The 18,523-nt window shown below is 40.5% G+C and overlaps 1 protein-coding gene across 11 annotated transcripts in view; it reads right to left on the bottom strand.

Moving 5' to 3' along the window:
• The window catches only part of LOC138765124 (tyrosine-protein phosphatase non-receptor type 22-like), a 104,441-nt gene extending 94,444 nt beyond the window's left edge, over nt 1-9,997 (bottom strand). For 6 of the 11 annotated variants that reach the window (XR_011358488.1, XM_069941903.1, XM_069941900.1 and 3 more), the window contains exon 1: nt 9,752-9,997. Coding sequence is in view for 10 of the 11 variants with exons in the window: in XM_069941903.1 (XP_069798004.1) it covers nt 9,752-9,841 (90 nt within the window). In the remaining variant the exon portion in view is untranslated. The remainder of the gene's footprint in view (nt 1-9,751) is intronic. The other 5 variants (XM_069941896.1, XM_069941899.1, XM_069941904.1 and 2 more) reach the window with 2 other exon arrangements.
• Nucleotides 9,998-18,523: the final 8,526 nt, after the last annotated feature.

The raw sequence follows: 18,523 nt of genomic DNA, 5'->3' as shown, positions 1-18,523 counted from the left end.
GTTTAAAATTGTAGATGTTCTCTGAAGTAATATATAAAACTTTAGTGAAGATGGGAGCAAATAGTCAGTTAGCGGAACACCTTGGTTGTGCTTTGTTCATAGCAGCTATTTGAATAAAGTTGTGTGAATAAAATGGCGTCACTCAGGTTGATGGCATTTACTGATGGAATGACTCTCTTAAAGCGTCTCCTTATCCCTGGTTACTAAGAGGCTTTATCTGTAAACATGGGGGAGAGGGAGTTGTTATGAGCCCAGAGGACCCCAAAACCCAACAGCAATAGAAATTCACCAAGACAAATGGTTACTTAAACAAAAAAAACTTTTAATCACCTTTAAACATGAAAACTTTAACTTATTACTCTTAACAAATGAATCCTCTTGATTTTAAGCGCATGTGCGTGTGTTCAGAAAAGTTCTTTGATTCACAGTCCAATCTCACTTCTCACGCACTTCACTGGTATCAGGCAATTCTTATAATGTGCACAGAATTAGCAAGAGGAGGCCCGACAAAGAGATACAAGCAGCTCATCAGGAAAAACAGGAGAGACACAGACCCAAAGAGAAGAAGAAGACACAAACACAGGTACAGACACAGAAGAAGAGGAAGACCACCAAAATCTTCACAGAGAAATAGAAGGTAAAACTGATAGAAAGAATATAGATAAAGCTTTTTTTGAAGAACAAATGAGAGTATTAAAAGAATGGTTGTCATTAGAATTTAGTGCAATTAAAAGGAAAATGAAAAGAACAGAAGATAAAATGCAAAGTTTAGAATGGGTCATGACAGAAATAGGGAAAAGAGTAGAGAATGTGGAAGAGCGGGGAATGGCTGTAGAAATGGAAATAAATGACAAGAGAAAAATTGGAAGTAAGTGACAAAAAAATTAAAGAGACACAAGAGTTCTTATCTCAGAAAATTGATATGTTGAAAAATTATAGTAGGCGAAACAACATAAAAATAGTGGGCCTGAAGAAGGATGAAGAAGGCACAGACATGAAGGAATTTATAAAATTATGGATCCCGAAGGTCCTGGGAATGAAAGAAATGCAGGAAGAAATGGAAATAGAAAGGGCACATGGAGCATTAGCTCCGAAACCACAGACACATCAAATACCAAGATCCATCTTAGTAAAATTTTTGAGATATACGACAAGAGAAAATATACTGGAGCGGGCAAGGAATAATATTAGAGAAGATAATAAGCAATTGGAATACAAGGATCAAAAAATATATTTTTTTTTAACCCAGACATAAGTTTTGAACTCTTAAAGAGGAGGAAGGAGTTTAATCCAGCGAAAATGATTTTATGGAAAAAAGGTTACAAATTCATGTTAAGACATCCAGCCGTGCTTAAAATATTTATAGACGGGGAGCAAAACAGACTGTTATCGAATCCGGAGGAAGCACAAGAATTTGCAGAACATTTGCAGGACAGAAGAAGAGATGAAGAGAGGTAACAAGAATGAAGAACAGCGATAAAGATGTAAACACAATGTAAAGAACTAAAGAGGGAAAAGAGAAGGGAAGGAAGGAAGTAAGGGGAAAAAAAAGAGAACTTTGTTATATGTGTAAAAAAAAAAGTGTTTTCTGGGGAGTGCTGGGGGGAGAGGGAATAACCGTCACTGCAAAATCAGTTAATGCTTGCGAGCAAGATCGCAATCCAAATGGAAAGGGGAGTTGTGGTTGCCCGGCAAGGGATAAGGGGCAACTCAGAGAGGGGGGGGGGGAAAGCATTTGGGGTTATGGTATTATTGGGTGTGGGAATTGCTGGGGTATTTTATGTGTTATCGTACATTGAGTTTAATAAGGGTAAACTAAGAGATGTAAATGGGAAAAAGGGGGACGGAGATGGCGAGGTGTAAGCAAGATACAAGATGGCCACATTGAATTATATGACTATAAACAGTAATGGAATACATAACCAAATTAAAAGGAAGAGGATACTAAATTTATTGAAGGAGGAAAAAATAGATATAGCATTTGTGCAGGTAATGCATCTAACTGAAGTGGAACATAAATTAAAGAGAGACTGGGTAGGACACATAGCAGCAGCATCCTATAATTCAAAAGCTAGAGGTGTAGCCATATTAGTTAACAAAAATGTACCAATCAAAATAGAGGAGGAAATAATAGATCCAGCAAGGAGGTATGTAATGATAAAGTGTCAGATATACTCAGAATTTTGGAATTTGCTCAAAATATATGCACCTAACGAGGAGGTTCAAAAGTTAATGCAGGATATTTTTTTTGAAGATTGCAGACACACAAGGAAATATCGATAGGAGGGGATTATATCCTTAATTTGGATCCAATGTTGGATAAAACTGGACAAAAGACAAGCAAAAAGAATAAAGTAGCCAAATTTATGGTTAAATCAATGCAGGAAATGAAACTTATAGATATATGGAGAAGGCAACATCCAAGAGAGAAGGAATATTCATATTATTCAAGTAGGCACAAAACATATTCAAGGTTTGATATGTTTTTGTTGTCGGCCCATATTCAAGGGAGAGTTAGGAAAACTGAGTATAAAGCTAGACTACTATCAAATCATTCACCCCTGTTATTAGCAATAGAACTGGAGGACATCCTACCAAGAACATATAGATGGAGGTTAAACTCCATGCTACTTAAAAGGCAGGAATTTAGAGAGTTTATTGAATGCCAAATTAAAACATATTTTGAAATAAACAGAATCGGTGAAAGACAAATTTATATTATGGGACGCAATGAAAGCCTTCATTAGAGGACAGATAATAAATTATGTAACTAAGATGAAAAAGGATTACAATCGGGAAATAGAGCAGTTGGAAAGGGAGATAGTAAGTACAGAAAAGGAACTAGCAACAAGGGATGATATAACAAAAAAGAGAGAATTGGCAGACAAAAAAATAAAATACAAAACATTACAAACATACAAGGTGGAAATGAACATAATGAAAGCAAAGCAAAAGTATTAAGAACTGGGAGAAAAAACACAAAATATTAGCCTGGCAACTTAAAACAGAACAAGCTAAAAGAACTGTATTGGCATCAAGGAAAAAAGACAAACAAATTACATATAACCCGACAGAGATATTAATGAAAAGTTTAAGGAATTTTATGAACAATTATACCAAACTGAGAACGAGGGGAAAGATGATAAAATAGAGGAGTTTTTAGCTAAAATTGAACTGCCGAAATTGCAAAAAGAGGAACAAAACAAACTAATAAAACCATTTGAAATAGAAGAAGTACAGGATATATTAAATAAGCTGCCGAACAATAAAACACCAGGAGAGGATGGATTTCCAATAGAATTTTATAAAACATTTAAAGAATTATTAATTCCTCCTCTCCTGGAAGTAATGAACCAGGTAGAAGAAACACAAAACTTGCCAGATTCATACAAGACAGCAATAATTACAAAGACAGCAGTAATATCAAAGACAGGGAAGGATCCATTAACACCAGCATCATATAGACCAATATCTCTACTTAACTCAGATTATAAGACAATAGCAAAATTATTAGCAAACAGATTGGCTGACTGTGTACCAAAAATAGTAAAACAAGATCAAAGTGGATTTATTAAGACGAACAGCAGATAATGTCTGTAAACTCATTAATCTAATTCATGCAGTTCAAGGAAATAAGAAACCAACAGTGGCTGTTGCTTTAGATGCAGAAAAAGTCTTTGACAGAGTAGAGTGGAACTACTTATTTAAAGTATTACAGAAGTTCAATCTACCAGAAAAATATATAAACTGGATTAAAGCATTGTATAATGGACCATTGGCGAAGGTAGCAGTAAATGGATATGTATTGAATCAATTTAAATTAAGTAGGTCAACTAGACAAGGATGTCCATTATCCCCCTCATTGTGTGGAACTGATAAGAATAGAAAATAAAATAAAAGGGATAAAAATAAAGGAGAAGGAGTTAAGTTCAAATTAAGTAATTCCTGCAAAACTCTCTTCTCCAGAGAGCCGACTGCAGGGTAAAAAGGAGTCCTCCAACCCGCCAGAAGCCACATGTTCCATATGAATCTTTTTGGGTTATGTGAAGACCATTGACTTGTCTTTTTGTAAGAAATATCTGGGCTTATTTTCCTAATTAAAATTATTTTCACAACAGTGTAGACCACAACTTAATCAAGGCCTCAGACCATGAACTTTACAGTTGAAATATAATTCCAGGCCAATTCTGCCAACACAAAATATGCAACAACAAAAAAATTCTTTGAAACTTTTAGTCAATTAGTTGTATTCTGAGCAAAGTCATATGACTGGGTAATTCCTGACCAACACTGGGATATTTCAGTGACCTTCAGACTGACAAATAAAAATAGCAGTGCATGCATCAAATGACCACTGGTTAGGGATACCTTGTATAACACATTTAATACATCCCAAAAAGTTCACTGTTATGGATAACAGCACTGTTCGAAACATTATTAGTGCACTTTAATGTAATAAGTTCCACTCCTTTAATTATTTATTCTTTTACCTCGAACTCTTATGCAAACATGTGCATAGAATATTTAAAAAGTGATATTATAAAACTGAAAAATGACAAAGATCTTTACTGGAACTAAGTAAACATTGTTCATTGAAGAAATAAGGTAGCCTCCTTGGTTAATCACTTCTCTTGGTTAATCATTTCTCCAATGGAGGCATGTTGACTTTACTTGAATTGTAATTTGACTTGATGGAATTCTTTTCTAGTTGCAATCTTCAATCCAGATCATTAAAAGGTGTTCCATATTTTCCCATTCCAGAACTTCTATGTCTAACAATCACTTTAGTCATACAAGACGGTGTTGCCATTCCATGTTCTTTAATTTTTATCTTATTCTTGATGAGAGTTCAAACAGACAATTCATTCAGGCCTTTGTCTCATGCTATTTTACCAAATGATGCTCCATCTTTACGTTCACAAGATAAAGGAACAAAAGTTGGCCATCCGGCCCATCGTGTCTGTTTTGCAACTCCACCTTGAGCTAAACCATTCTCACATGTAGTTCTGAATTCCAGCCTTTTCCCCACATCCCTTGATACCCTGATTAATTAGATACCTATCAACCTCCTCCTCAAAATCCCTCCACAGCTGAATAAAATTCCACAAATCCAAATTCCTTTGGCTAAAGAAATTTCTCATCCTTGGTTTTAATTCTAAGACTGTGTCCTCTTGTTCATCTTATTCATGTCTACTCTGTCCAATATTTTCAGCATTCACAATATTTCTATGAGATCCTTTTTCCACTTTGTTTTCCAATGTTATCCATTTACATTTATTATGTGCATCACCTTCACTGCATTTCCTTTTTCCACTCATATTGCTTGCCAGGGTGCACTTTTATACAACACAATTAAAACATTACAGAACAGCCATGGTCTTCCCACTGAGAGTCTAGTCTAGAGCGATACTAAAACAAGTTAAGCAATAATGCAGTTGAATGAATTCAGCCAACATTGTTGCTAACGTGTTAAATTATTGCACCAGTGTTAGTAATGCAATATTGATAAAATTTAACAATTTTTGGTTATTACTATATTGAAACTATAAACCACATTGCTTCAAAGTCTGTGCTGTTCAAAACAGTGTTATACAAGGTAGCTCTGTATTTGGTAGATGCTTGGAGTCAGGACATCTTGCAGTAAACTCTCCAGGAATTCTTCCAGAGAGTCAAGAATCAAAGTTTGTTCCTTAATAGCTGGCTACTTTTGCCAATTCTAAGGAGATAGCTCAATGTTCCCTTATTTCTTATACCTTTTTACATCCAAAGACCTTAATCTTTCCTTTAATCAATGCAGATCACCTATAGCAAACCCAGGGGCTGTCAGTGGAAACGGGCATGCTGGTGTGCTTGATTCTCTTTCCAGCCACCAATGGGATTTTTGTCGTTTTGGTGGGAATTTTTTCCTGAGAAGCTTTGCTTTGATTGTTGTCAAATTTACAACATTTTTACCTACCAATTTGTTTATTGTATCAGCCATATTTGTCTTCGTCACATCTCCACAGATCAGCCATAACAAAGCATCTGAGGTCCACGGTGATGCAAGTACCCGACAAAAGACCCAGGCCTGAAACGTTGGTTGCCCTTTACTTCCTCTTGATAGCCACAAAGTCAAGAGCTGGGTATTGATAGGCTTAAATAAACACGAATGGCGGAAGGGGGGAGGGAGGTCAACCTTTATGGCCAGGTCATAAGGGGCAGAGACATAGATGATTCACTAGTGGGCGGGCCAGCCTCATACATACAACAGCACAGGTAGGGAATAACGTACAAGGAGAAAACACTTCTGGATGCTGAATTACCTGCTGATTTTCTCCAGCGTGTTTGTGTATTGCACCCGGCTGTTTTGTTTAGGGTGAGATCCTGCCTTGGTGGGAAGGGGGTCTTATTGAGGACAGATGGTTGCTGAACCATGGTGAATGTATATGGCTGCTACCCCTCTTCACTGCACATTAAAGATCATTGACACATCCTGGTTAAATTTAGAAGTTTTCAAAGTTCAAATTTCTTGTCAGAGTACATACGTGACATCACATTCAACCCTGAGATTCTTTTTTCTGCGGGTGAGGCAGAATTTCTACTGAACCACAGAGAGAAAAAAAACTGCACTCAAGAAAATATATGTCTATAAAAGAGAAATGTAAATGAAGAAAAATATAAACTAATGAACTGTGCAATACAGTAAAATAAATATTCAGCAATAAATAATCCATAATTGAGTTTGCTGTTTAGTGATGGTGGAGGGGTGGCAACTGTTTCTGGTGGTACGAGCCTTGTGGCACCTATAGCTCTTTCCTGATGAAGTACTATTTAATCCCAGATCAGAAGCAGAGGAATCTTGGGGTGCATCCATAGCTCCCTGAAGGCAGCATTGCAAGTTGGTAGGGTGGTACAGAAGGCGTACAGCATGCTTGCCTTCATTGGTCTCAGGTCTAAGCATAAACATGTATAAAACTTCAGTTAGGTCCCATTTGGAGCATTGCATGCGCTTCTAGTTGTCAGACTATGGGATGGATGCGGAGAGGGTGCAGAAGAAGCTTGCAAGGGTGTCGCCTGGATTAGACTGTTTTAGATCAAAGGAGAAGTTAGACAAACTTGGACTGTTCTGTCTAGCATCAGAAGCTGATAGAAGCAAATAAAATTCTGGAAGGCATGGATAGTCAGTCAGAGTCTTTTTTTCTGGGTGGAAATGGAGGGCATTGGTTTAAGGAGAGAAAGCAGAATATTTAAAAGGCGATTTGAGAGGCCAGAAAATGTTAATGCACTGCCAGAAAAGTAGTGGACGTAGATAAGTTAGCAACAATTAAGAGGTACTTAGACACATGAACAATCAGGAAATCGAGGGACACACGAATGGGACTGGTATAGATTGGCATCGCAGATGGTGCAGTCATGGGAAAGGGGTGGGGAGAATAAAGAGAGGAATGAGTAAATGTTGATAGTTTATAAAGAAAACATTTTTTCATATAAAATACAAAGTGCAAAAACAAACAAAAATTTATTAGCTCATTTCCACAATCTCTGTGGAGCCGACACGCACACAGAAACCTGCTAAATTTTAAAAGTTTGTGAGTTTTTGCGAAGCCCAGATTCTCAGGTGGTCAGAATTTCTGGCATCCGGATGTTTGGACTTTAACTGTACTGAGTAAAAAAAATTTGGAAGGCTATTAACAAAGAGAATGTAAATGGAATAATTAAACATCTCAAAGGCACAACACAGGCAGAATGGCAAATGGCCTCCTTTGTACAAAATTGCATGATTAACCATGGGTGATACTTTTATATATATATATATACACACACACACACACACACATATGGACTTAAAAAAACACTGAGAGGATGTGAAGGATATTTTTGCAAAGCTGGATTCTCTACATTCTTGGCCCGACCACATTATTCCTCTAGTTTTACAATTGATCTTGGTATCCGGTTTGAACCAGTTGTTTAGTAGCCCTTCAAACCATATAGCAGCATGCAGTCGCAGCAGGCTACATTTACCAAAAATACACTACCATCTTTCAAAAATATCTACAGTTCCCTTAAGGATGGTCATTTTAGAATGTCATGTGATTTATGGGAACATGGAAAAACTAAATTACTGCCTGGGAAAAGTCTTGTTCAAGAGGGTTAGAATAACCTTGATCTGAAAGCAAGTTAGGTTGGGTGTGGAGAAAAGGATAATTTTTCGAGTTTCAACAAAGATGCGAGCCTTTCAGGTCTTTCTGTTCACACTACACCCCCCCCCCCCCTCAAATAAAGTAGAACATTTAAGAAGCTCAGTCCTTGAAAATACTGATACACTGAAATGTTCAGAAGGGCCCAGTGCAAATAATGACAGGCCCTGCAAACACTGATGTACTCCCAAGTCCTCCAGCAAACACCGGGAGTGTCCCAGCAACTCCCTGTAAACAATTGCATGCTTCTAGGCGACAGCAACCCCAATACTCTTTCGGGTCGACAGCAACCCCAATACTCTTTCGGGTCGACAGCAACCCCAATACTCTTTCGGGTCGACAGCAACCCCAATACTCTTTCGGGTCGACAGCAACCCCAATACTCTTTCGGGTCGACAGCAACCCCAATACTCTTTCGGGTCGACAGCAACCCCAATACTCTTTCGGGTCGACAGCAACCCCAATACTCTTTCGGGTCGACAGCAACCCCAATACTCTTTCGGGTCGACAGCAACCCCAATACTCTTTCGGGTCGACAGCAACCCCAATACTCTTTCGGGTCGACAGCAACCCCAATACTCTTTCGGGTCGACAGCAACCCCAATACTCTTTCGGGTCGACAGCAACCCCAATACTCTTTCGGGTCGACAGCAACCCCAATACTCTTTCGGGTCGACAGCAACCCCAATACTCTTTCGGGTCGACAGCAACCCCAATACTCTTTCGGGTCGACAGCAACCCCAATACTCTTTCGGGTCGACAGCAACCCCAATACTCTTTTGGGTCGACAGCAACCTCAATACTCTTTCGGGTCGACAGCAACCCCAATACTCTTTCGGGATGACAGCAACCCCAATACTCTTTCGGGTCGACAGCAACCCCAATACTCTTTCGGGTCGACAGCAACACTCCCCCCCCACCCTCCCGACAGTTCCCCCCCAGAAACAGTAGCACATGCCCCCCCTTGTCCAGGGAGTCTTACACGAGCCACTGTTGCATACAATCTTTTTTTTAATCCTCATTGAAACCAGACTATTGAAACTCTGCACAGAAGGCAGACGACAGAGCTAGAAAATAGAAGGGCCAACTTGTGGTGGCCCCAAAACACTATAGTCAATGAAGTGGCCAATATCGCTGCAAGTGGGGAAACGTGGCAGTCCATTTACACCCAGCCAGATCCCATTAAAAAAATCCATTTCAATGAAGAGAACCGTGGAATTAAGCCCCGGCTGGAATTTCAAGGCAACCCCTCTCCTTCCACATCCCAGCCTCGTTCACTCTGCATTTAAAGGCTCTGTAAACAATGGTCTGGGTCCCAAACTCAATCCACCCCACCTTCCTGACCAAACGTCTGGCCATTTGCCCGACTGAGCCCTGACCGGGTGGGCACCCAGTTTCAGGTGCTCATGACCCCCCCCCCCCCCCTTACGGGTGTGAGAATGAAGAAAGACAGGTGAGGTCCCCAGGTCCCACCCCAGCGAGATGCCAAGTTCCCGCACCTGCTCAACCCGTTCCGTGTCCACTTGCCCGCGGGCGTTTCAAAGGGACGTGGCTTCAGCAATAAATGGTCTTACCAGAAACTCTCCGGGAATCCTCTCGTCCTTGCTGGATTGCTTGTCCCGCACTTGTCGGAGGAACTTCAGCAAGGCAGTTCTCTGCTCCATGCTGACAAGAGGGAAGCGGCTGGCGGCTCTGGCTGCGGGGTGCAGGACATGACAAAGGTTGTGAGAGCAAGTGGCCAGAAGGGCAGGACTCGGCGCTGCATGCCTGCGGTTTCAAGGAAGGCTCGAAGCGTCTTGAGGGAAATCATCAGACACAGTTGCTGTGGTCAGAGAGAGAGAAGGGGGGGGGGGGGAAATAAAGGTTCCCTCCGGGTCCTAGTGCCCCCCTGTGCTCTGTGCTCACGACTTTTAAAGGAGCTTACCTGACCCAACCTTTCGAAATCTGATTTCTAAGATAAATTTGACCCGCATCTTATTTTATTTTTCAATCTATTTCGGTGTCTTCCAGGGCATCTTACATGTTTGTACTTGAGGGCTCCGTGTGTTGTCTCTGTAAGGGGGTTCCATCCATAGGTTTGGGCATGGATTCACATATGTAGCTTATGACAATGCCGACTCCACTCTAGCCGTTATACAAACATGATTACATTATACCCACACTGTCTTGATCAACCTCCCTCACTCCACGACTTTCTATAAACAGCGTCACCCAAAACTTTTCTGATCTTGTCCTAACTCCCAACAAGCCTCCTTCTTCCTTCACTCTATTACTGCTGGCCTTCAGAACCATAGAACGTTAAAGCACTGAAAAAACAGACCCTTCTGGTCCATGCTGACCAATAAAACAACCTAGTCCCACTGACCTGCTCTCATTCCATCACCCTCCAGACCCTTCTGGTCCATGCTGACCAATAAAACGAGCTAGTCCCACTGACCTGCTCTCATTCCATCACCCTCCAGACCCTTCTGGTCCATGCTGACCAATAAAACGAGCTAGTCCCCACTGACCATGGATTTATCCAATTTATTTTTAAAGCTCAGGATTGAATCTGCATTCACTACATCAGATGGCAGCTCATTTCACCCTCCTACCACTCTCTGTGGAAAAACTTTCCCCTAATGTTCCCCTTGTACCTCTCCTCTTGCAGCATAAAGCTATGACCTCTCAAATTTATCTCCCCCAATCTAAGTGGAAACATCCTACTCTGTCCATATCCCTCATAATCTTATAAACCTCTATCATGTCTCCCCTCATCCTTCTTTGTTCCAAGGAGTATAGTTCTAACCTGTTTAATTTTTCCCAGTAAATCAACTCCTGAGGACCCAACAACATCTGAGTAAATCTTCTCTGCCCTCTTTCAATCTTTTTGATATCTTTCCTGCCGTTGGGTGACCAGAACTGCACACAATATTCTAAGTGTGGCCTCACCAATGACTCGAATAACTTCAACGTAACATTCCAACTTCTATACTCAATACTCTGATTTATAAAGGTTAAGATGCCAACCCTGTCCCCATGCAATGCCACCTTCGGGGATGGACAGGGGAGTTGCCCAATTTTTCTGGCCAATGCTCATCTTTCAATCGACCTTGTGGATTTATTTAATTAATATTTATCAGCACTTGCTCAGGAAACATGTCCGTTGTCTGACCACACTTTGAAAGTACTTCAGTGGGAGTGATTGCCCCTTGAGATGAGGAAAGGTGCTATATAAATGCATTTTATTGCGCTACATTCAGGATGAAAGAAGAGGAACTAGATGGGCTTTGGCCGGTTGTTATCTTAGAATGGCTATATTCTTGTGGGTCTACATTAATTTTTATTATGTATGTATTGATGCTCAGACATTGACTTTGTACTTGTGATCCATTTCTTGGGAAATGCAAGACATGGGATAGCACTATCACATCAAAGAGATGGAAAGATGAATAAAGAGGATTATACATTGTATCTGCATCTGCAGGTGAGAAGGAAAAATATAGCAGATTATTTCTCTTCAAACCAGTTTCTTTTTCTTAGAATCACAGCCCAGGAGCAAACCATTCAGCACATGTGCCTACTTGTGAGATCTCAGGGTGTGCCAATTGGATATCATATTTCCTACATTAAAATGGACTTCATGTCAGAAAAAAAAAAATTCATGGGCTGTAAAATGCTTTGGAATGTTCTAAAGTCAGGAACGTCTCTTTGAAAAAAACCTAAACTAATTAGTCTCACATTCTATGTGCTTTCCACATACCCCATAATCACTTTAACTTTTAAGTATTTACCAATTATCCTTTGAAAATTGTTACTTAATCTGTCACCCTTAATTTTTCAAGACAGTAATCTCCAGATCAGAGTAACTTGCTGTTTAAAGTGTTTGGACATGGTCCCATACAAATGACATACAGTATGGTTATGGTCACTTCTGCTTATTCTATTAGACATAATTATATAACTATGTCCTTTTTCAGGTTAAAATTACTGTTTAGATTATGATAAGACTATTGTAAAGGACTTCAACCTTGGTGAAGTGGTGGGCCACCAGAACAGATAATCTGCTATCCTTCCTCTGTTTAACCCATCCAGCAGGTCCTTACTTAACGTTGATGGTACATTCTTGGAAAGTGCTTCTTTAAGTGAAACAAAGTTAAATAAAACCAATTTTATATTACGGTAAAGTACCCGGATATTTTTTTTTCTCTCATCAACAAGATAACGAAATGACTTTGAATGAAACAACGTGATTCAAGGACTTACTGTACTTGAGTGAAGACACAGAAATGCTGGACAAACTCAGCCAGTCTCTCGGTGATCGCAGGAGGTAAAGTTATATTACCGATGTTTTGGGCCTGAGCTCTTCCTCGAGGTTTCTGTGTCTTCACTAGTCACAGCTTCTGCGGCATGGTTTGTTAGGCTCCAAAGCCAAAATAGAAATGGGCAATTAATGCTTGTTTCCATGATGGGAGATGTGTTGGTGGTGGAGTGGGTGAGGGGGGGGGGGGGTGGGTGGGTGGTAAGCCCTGTGGTGCAGCTAGTAAAGTAGCTCCATCACAGTTCCAATAATCCAAGAGGAATCCTGGTTTTAAACTGAAGGTGCGGAGGTCAGTCCAACCTATTGCATTAGTGAGAGCACTTAGACAGAAGTATATATGTGGTACAGCACTTCATAACATCATCATGGTTGCCAGCTGCCATTGACGTTGAGGCAAAGACTATGATCTTTCACTATGCATTAATTTCTTTTGTCATGCCTCCAAGAAATCAATGAAATTACTGGTTTCTATACCCCTTGAATTATATTACAGAGATAAATTATTTCTAAAATAACATATGATCTCTATGGTCTCAAAGCAGCATGGCAGTTAATGAGCTGACGTGTCAGAAATTGCCTGCAACGCTTCTGTCAATTTGCTCAGGTTCTTTGCTGACACACTGTTTGCTGACTGAGAGGTACAAAGCAATAAAAAGAGAGATTTAAAAAAAACTAGCACAATTTTCTGTTTATTTCCTTTCTTTCTTTTACCCCTTCCTCCTTTCCTTTCTGTGAATGAATTGTATCTATATTAAATATAAAAAGAGTGCGGAATGATTGCTGTGGAGCATCGGATCGGAGGTCAATCCACAAGTCCATAAGAGCAGCGGACAGGATCACTAGGATCTCCCACCCCGACCCCTCTCATCAACTGGGATCACTGTCCGAAGAGGGCTCGAAAAATCATCAAGGACCCCTCACCACTCCACACACACACAGCATCTTCCAACTACTCTCATCGGGGGAAAGATACAGAAGTATTGGAGCCAGAAATCACCAGGCTGAGAAACTGAGAATGCTGAATGAATGATGAACTGCTCATACAAACCCTCTGAGACTCGACTATTTATTTAACTCTCTCTATATATAGCATATAAATCTCCTGTAAATTTGTGGGCTATGTCTATACAGTATATATGTTTGCATGTTTTTAACCTGAGGACTGAAGAATGTTGTGTCATCTAGTTGTACTTATACAATTGAATATTTATTACACAGTGAGAGTCAGTTTCTATGGGAGGCATCTCTTGGCATGCTGACAACAGTGGAGTTGATCAATTCTGTAAAATGAATAAGGGAACTGAAGCAGGCTATTCAAGTCTGAGATGCATTGTTTTCCTTATAAAGAGAACAGCAAAGCAGTCTTTTAATCCCCTTGTCTGTTCTAAGATAGGATGAAATAGATATTTCTGTCCTCATTATTGTCAGCCAGATATAGTGGTAGATATAGAAGCCACTGGACCTTACTTAACTGGCTGATCAATATTCTGATAGAGACAGATGATACCAGGTGTAAGGTTTTGACAGCCATGAAGACATGAACTTACGTTTTTCTCTGTAAAACTGAAAGCTTGGGAGTGACCAAACAGAGGTCTTTAAAGTGATATTGGGTTTAATCGATGAGATATGGAGCAAATAGTGGTATTTCTCAGAAGTGATAAAGCTTAAGGCCAACATACAATGGTCTCTAAGAACTTCAACGGGGAACTGGTGAGAAATTTTACATAGACACCTGTTGGACAGGGGAAATTGCCAGCACGTCGAGTATTTGAGATAATTATCGAAGAGTTTATTTGAAGGGAAACCCCATGAACACATTATGGAGAGAAAACCAAATGGAATGCGATATTGCAAAAGGCTCTTATGAAGCATAAAGACGAGCTCTGACCATCTGGTCAACATCTGTACTGTTACTGTAATATAATTTAAAGAAGCATGTTTCTTTTTTGAAAGTTGGGTAATGGTTTAACTCCAAATAAATATGACAGGATTATGCTGAACAATGGCACCACCTTCTGGCTGAAAATTCACGAGTTTTGCAGCTCAAATGACATTGCATATATAGAGCAACTTCAAGTGACTGCAAACATTCATCAAAATGCAGAAATTGGCATGTTGTCCTCCAAGATGTTCTGCACATTTAGAAATTGAGTGATATTATCTCACTGTGAGAGTTCCTAACACTTGGAACTGCATGAAGTGACTGTTTTACTTGATACAGCAGAAGTCCAAACATCTGGATGACAGAAATCCAAACGACCTGAGGATCTGGATTTTTAGAAAACTCTCAAACTTTTTAAATTTAGCGGGTTTTTGTGTGCGTGCGAGTGTGCATGCGTAAGTGGCACAGACGACCACTTCGTTTTTATTTAAAGCTGCTCATTTTGATAAAGGAAGCATGCTCTATTCGGTCATGAATAAATTATCAACATTTACTTGTTCATCTCTTCTTTGCTCTATTCAGGCATGAATAAACTATCAACATTTACTTGTTCATCTCTTCTTTGTTCCTCCTTAAATGTGAATTGTAAAAGTACTGCCCGAGAATCCAGAAAATCCGAAAATCTGGACCAATCCAATCCCTGAGCAGTCCGGAGTTTGGATTTCTACTGTAATAAACACACTAAGCCACAGAGAAACAATGTCTATTCTTTTGAACAATGTAGTTAATCTTAGATACTGTGAAACAACCTCTGGCATTGAAGATATCCATTTATAGGGATTACTCTTGATGTTACAAACCAAATATTTTACTTTACTTCCTGTCTTTCTTTCAATCCAGATGTATTTACTTCATTTTATTTTACTTTCAGTGTCTGTTTTGAGATGACATTCTCACTGATGTTTCCTAGATTAGATCGCTGGAGACTGGCTCATGGGAACTAGGTATTGGAACTGGGATTCGAGAGGGTGCTCATTGGCAAGAATGGCTCCCAAAGAGCCTTGCGCACTGGAGGATTATGATCGTGTTGGAGGTTTGGATCTGGAACCTGGGTTGCCGATGAATCGAACGAGAGTGTGCAGCCTCAGAGGCTGGGGGAGGACTGGAGGTGAATCTCCAGTGACTCTGAAGCGATTCCCTTTGCTTTTCTTTCTCGTGTACTGTAAGGGGTGCTGGGCGATACTAATGGTGACACTTTATCTGCCTTACGGCAGGCAGAAGACAATTTTGTGTAATATTATATGTTCTGCACTATTACATGACATCTTCCGACTGGGCACCCTCCAACATATTGGCATTAATAGTGACTTCTCTGGCTTTCATTAACTCCCCCCTCCCCCCACCCCCTTCCTCCCCTGTCATCTCTCCTTTCCTTGTCTTCTTTTGCACAGACATTATAAATGTCATAGTCAATGAACACCTTTTGTTGGTCTGGATTCCTCCCTCATTGTTTGAATTCTGAGATTTTCTGATACATCCTGCTTCTCACTGTTCTGATTTTTCCTTGAAGAAGGGCTCAGGCCCGAAACGTCGGCAATGTATCTTTATTTCCTATAGACACTGAAAAGACCAGGTGAGTTCCTTCAGCTTTGATATGTTTTTTCTACAATCATTGCATCGGGAGCCAATCAGGTTTCACTCACATTCTGGGGAAACAAATAATCTAATCAGCAGACTTAATTCTTATCTCAAAGAGAATCTCAGCCACTCTTAAAAAACAATTGCGTGAATTCACCATTGATTGCCTCATTCATTTCTATATCATGTGTTCAATAGAGGGCGCTGGGTTAGCTGGCTGTCATCAATCTTCAGATGAAATCTTTCGCTATAATTGATTTGCATTTCGTAAACATTCAAGAACCAGTGAAACTACGGTGTAGCACAGAATGTTTACTTTCTTCCCATGTATTCTTTAAATTATTTTCGGAGTGCTAAGTTGGTGGAGTTTGGTTGTTACAACAAAAATTACTTAGTCATGAAAAATAATGATGGAAAGTTTTAAAAAAATTAGAAAAGAGAAATAATCCTTTCATTGACTTATTCATCAAGTGAAGTTAAGTTTGTCATCTGATTGTACATGTACAACCTGATGAAACAGCATTCTCCGGTGTTCAGGGCAAAACGTGCAGACACACCAACCCGACATAACACACATGCAGGACACCTAATGAAAACCAGTAAATAAATATTGTTTCATGAATGTAAGAGTCTCGGATAGTTAGTGCGAGCAGTTCCTTTGGTTGTTCAGCATTCTCACTGCTCGTGGGAAGAAGCTGTGCCTCAGCCTGGTGGTGCTGGCTTTGATACTCCTGTACCTCTTTCCCAATGGGAGCAGCTGAAAGATGCTGTGTGCAGGGTGGATGGGGTCCTCAATAATTTTGTGTGCCCTCTTCAGACAATGATCCTGGTAGATCACGCAGATGGGTGGAGAAGGGAGACTCCAGTGATTCTCTCTGCCACTCTTATGGTCCTGTGGATCTGATCTGTTTCTCTGTAGCAACTGTACCGCACTGTGATGCAGCTGGCCAGGACAATCTCGATAGAGCTCCTGTAGAAGGGTGACATAATGATGCCTGGTCGCCTTGTCTGCTTCAGTCTTCTCAGGAAGTGCAGTCATTGTTGCGCCTTGAACTCAATGTCACCAAACCCAAGGAGCTGATCATTGACCTCAGGAAAGGAAAACCAGACGTCTACGATCCAGTGATCATTGGGGCATCAGAGATGGAGAGGGTGAGCAAATTTAAGTTCTTGGGAGTCACTATCTCTAGCCCCTTTCACACTTACATGCCACTATATTGGCCTTTCAGTGCTCTGGTATAGGAATGGGATTTGGCTTTTCACACTTGACCACTCCTAACTGGGTCAGTGAGGGCTTTCACATTTGCAAGAAGCCAGCCCCGGGGTTAAGACTGTTCTACCCTCTACCGGTGATGTCATGACGCATCGAGCGATGGTGAACCTGTCCTACTTCCTGATCAATGTATTTATGATGTTATATTTGAACAAAATTAATCCTGCCTAATTATAACATAATTAAGGTTTAGGTACAGCACAGCCCCCGTTATTTGTTGTGCCGACCTATATAAACCTTTATAAGGCACCATGGGAAAGTGTTAGCAATAAATAGCAACACTGGACAATTTTTAAACAGTGTGAGAAAGTTGACAGCTCTATACCAAACAATTTATGCAGTGTGGGAAAGTTGGTAGCAGTATCATGTACAATTTATAAATGCGGTGGGAAAAAAACAATGGTGGACCTGCCCTCCCAGAAAACTGTGCAGCAGAGAAAGGGCTGTATGCACGGCTGCAGGCACAGAGCACTCATGGAGGGCTTTCTCTGCCTCATGGCATTCTGGGAAGTCAGGTCCACCATCGCTTTTCCCCACGGTCTTTATAAATTGTGTGCTGTAGCGCTACCAACTTTTCCAAGCTGTTTAAAAATTGTCCGCTATTGCTATTTATTTCCTCTCTCTCTCTCCCGCTGCGACTTTCCCACAGCAAAGTTTATACTTTTAATATTTTCTTCCTTCATGTTCCTGCACTCATGCAAAAACTTGGGTCATTCCAATCTCACAATGCAATTGCCCATTCTACACTTGCCTGAGTGCAACTCTGGCGTCTGTAGACACTGGGGATTGTACCAGGGGTCGAGGCCATCATTCCCCAGTGTGAGATGACGTCATCTGATGCTGGCGTTGGGAAGATTTTCCTTTCACACTAGACATTTGGCAGTTATTTCCTGGGACCACTTGCAAGTGTGAAAGGAGCTTCAGAAGAACTTTCTTGGACCCAACACACTATTGACATCATGAATAAAGCACATCAGTGCCTCTTCTTCCTCAGGAGTTTGTGGAGGTTTGGTAAATTTCTACAGATGTATGGTGGAAAGTAGGCTAACTGGCTGCATCACGGTCTGCTATGGTGACACCAAAACCCCTGAGCATAAAGCCCTGCAGAAGATAGTGGACACAGCTCTGGACATCATAGGTAAAACCCTCCCTACTGCAGGGAATGCTGCCAGTGGAGAGCAGCAGTAAGCATAAAGGATCTACACCACCCAGCATGTGCTCTGTTCTCGCTGCTACCATCAAAAAAGAGGTAT

Source organism: Narcine bancroftii, chromosome 5 (assembly GCF_036971445.1).
Source record: "Narcine bancroftii isolate sNarBan1 chromosome 5, sNarBan1.hap1, whole genome shotgun sequence".
In the NCBI taxonomy this organism is placed as follows: domain Eukaryota; kingdom Metazoa; phylum Chordata; class Chondrichthyes; order Torpediniformes; family Narcinidae; genus Narcine; species Narcine bancroftii.
Note: the sequence above shows the minus strand (reverse complement) of the source record. Positions and strands in the feature narration are given on the sequence as shown.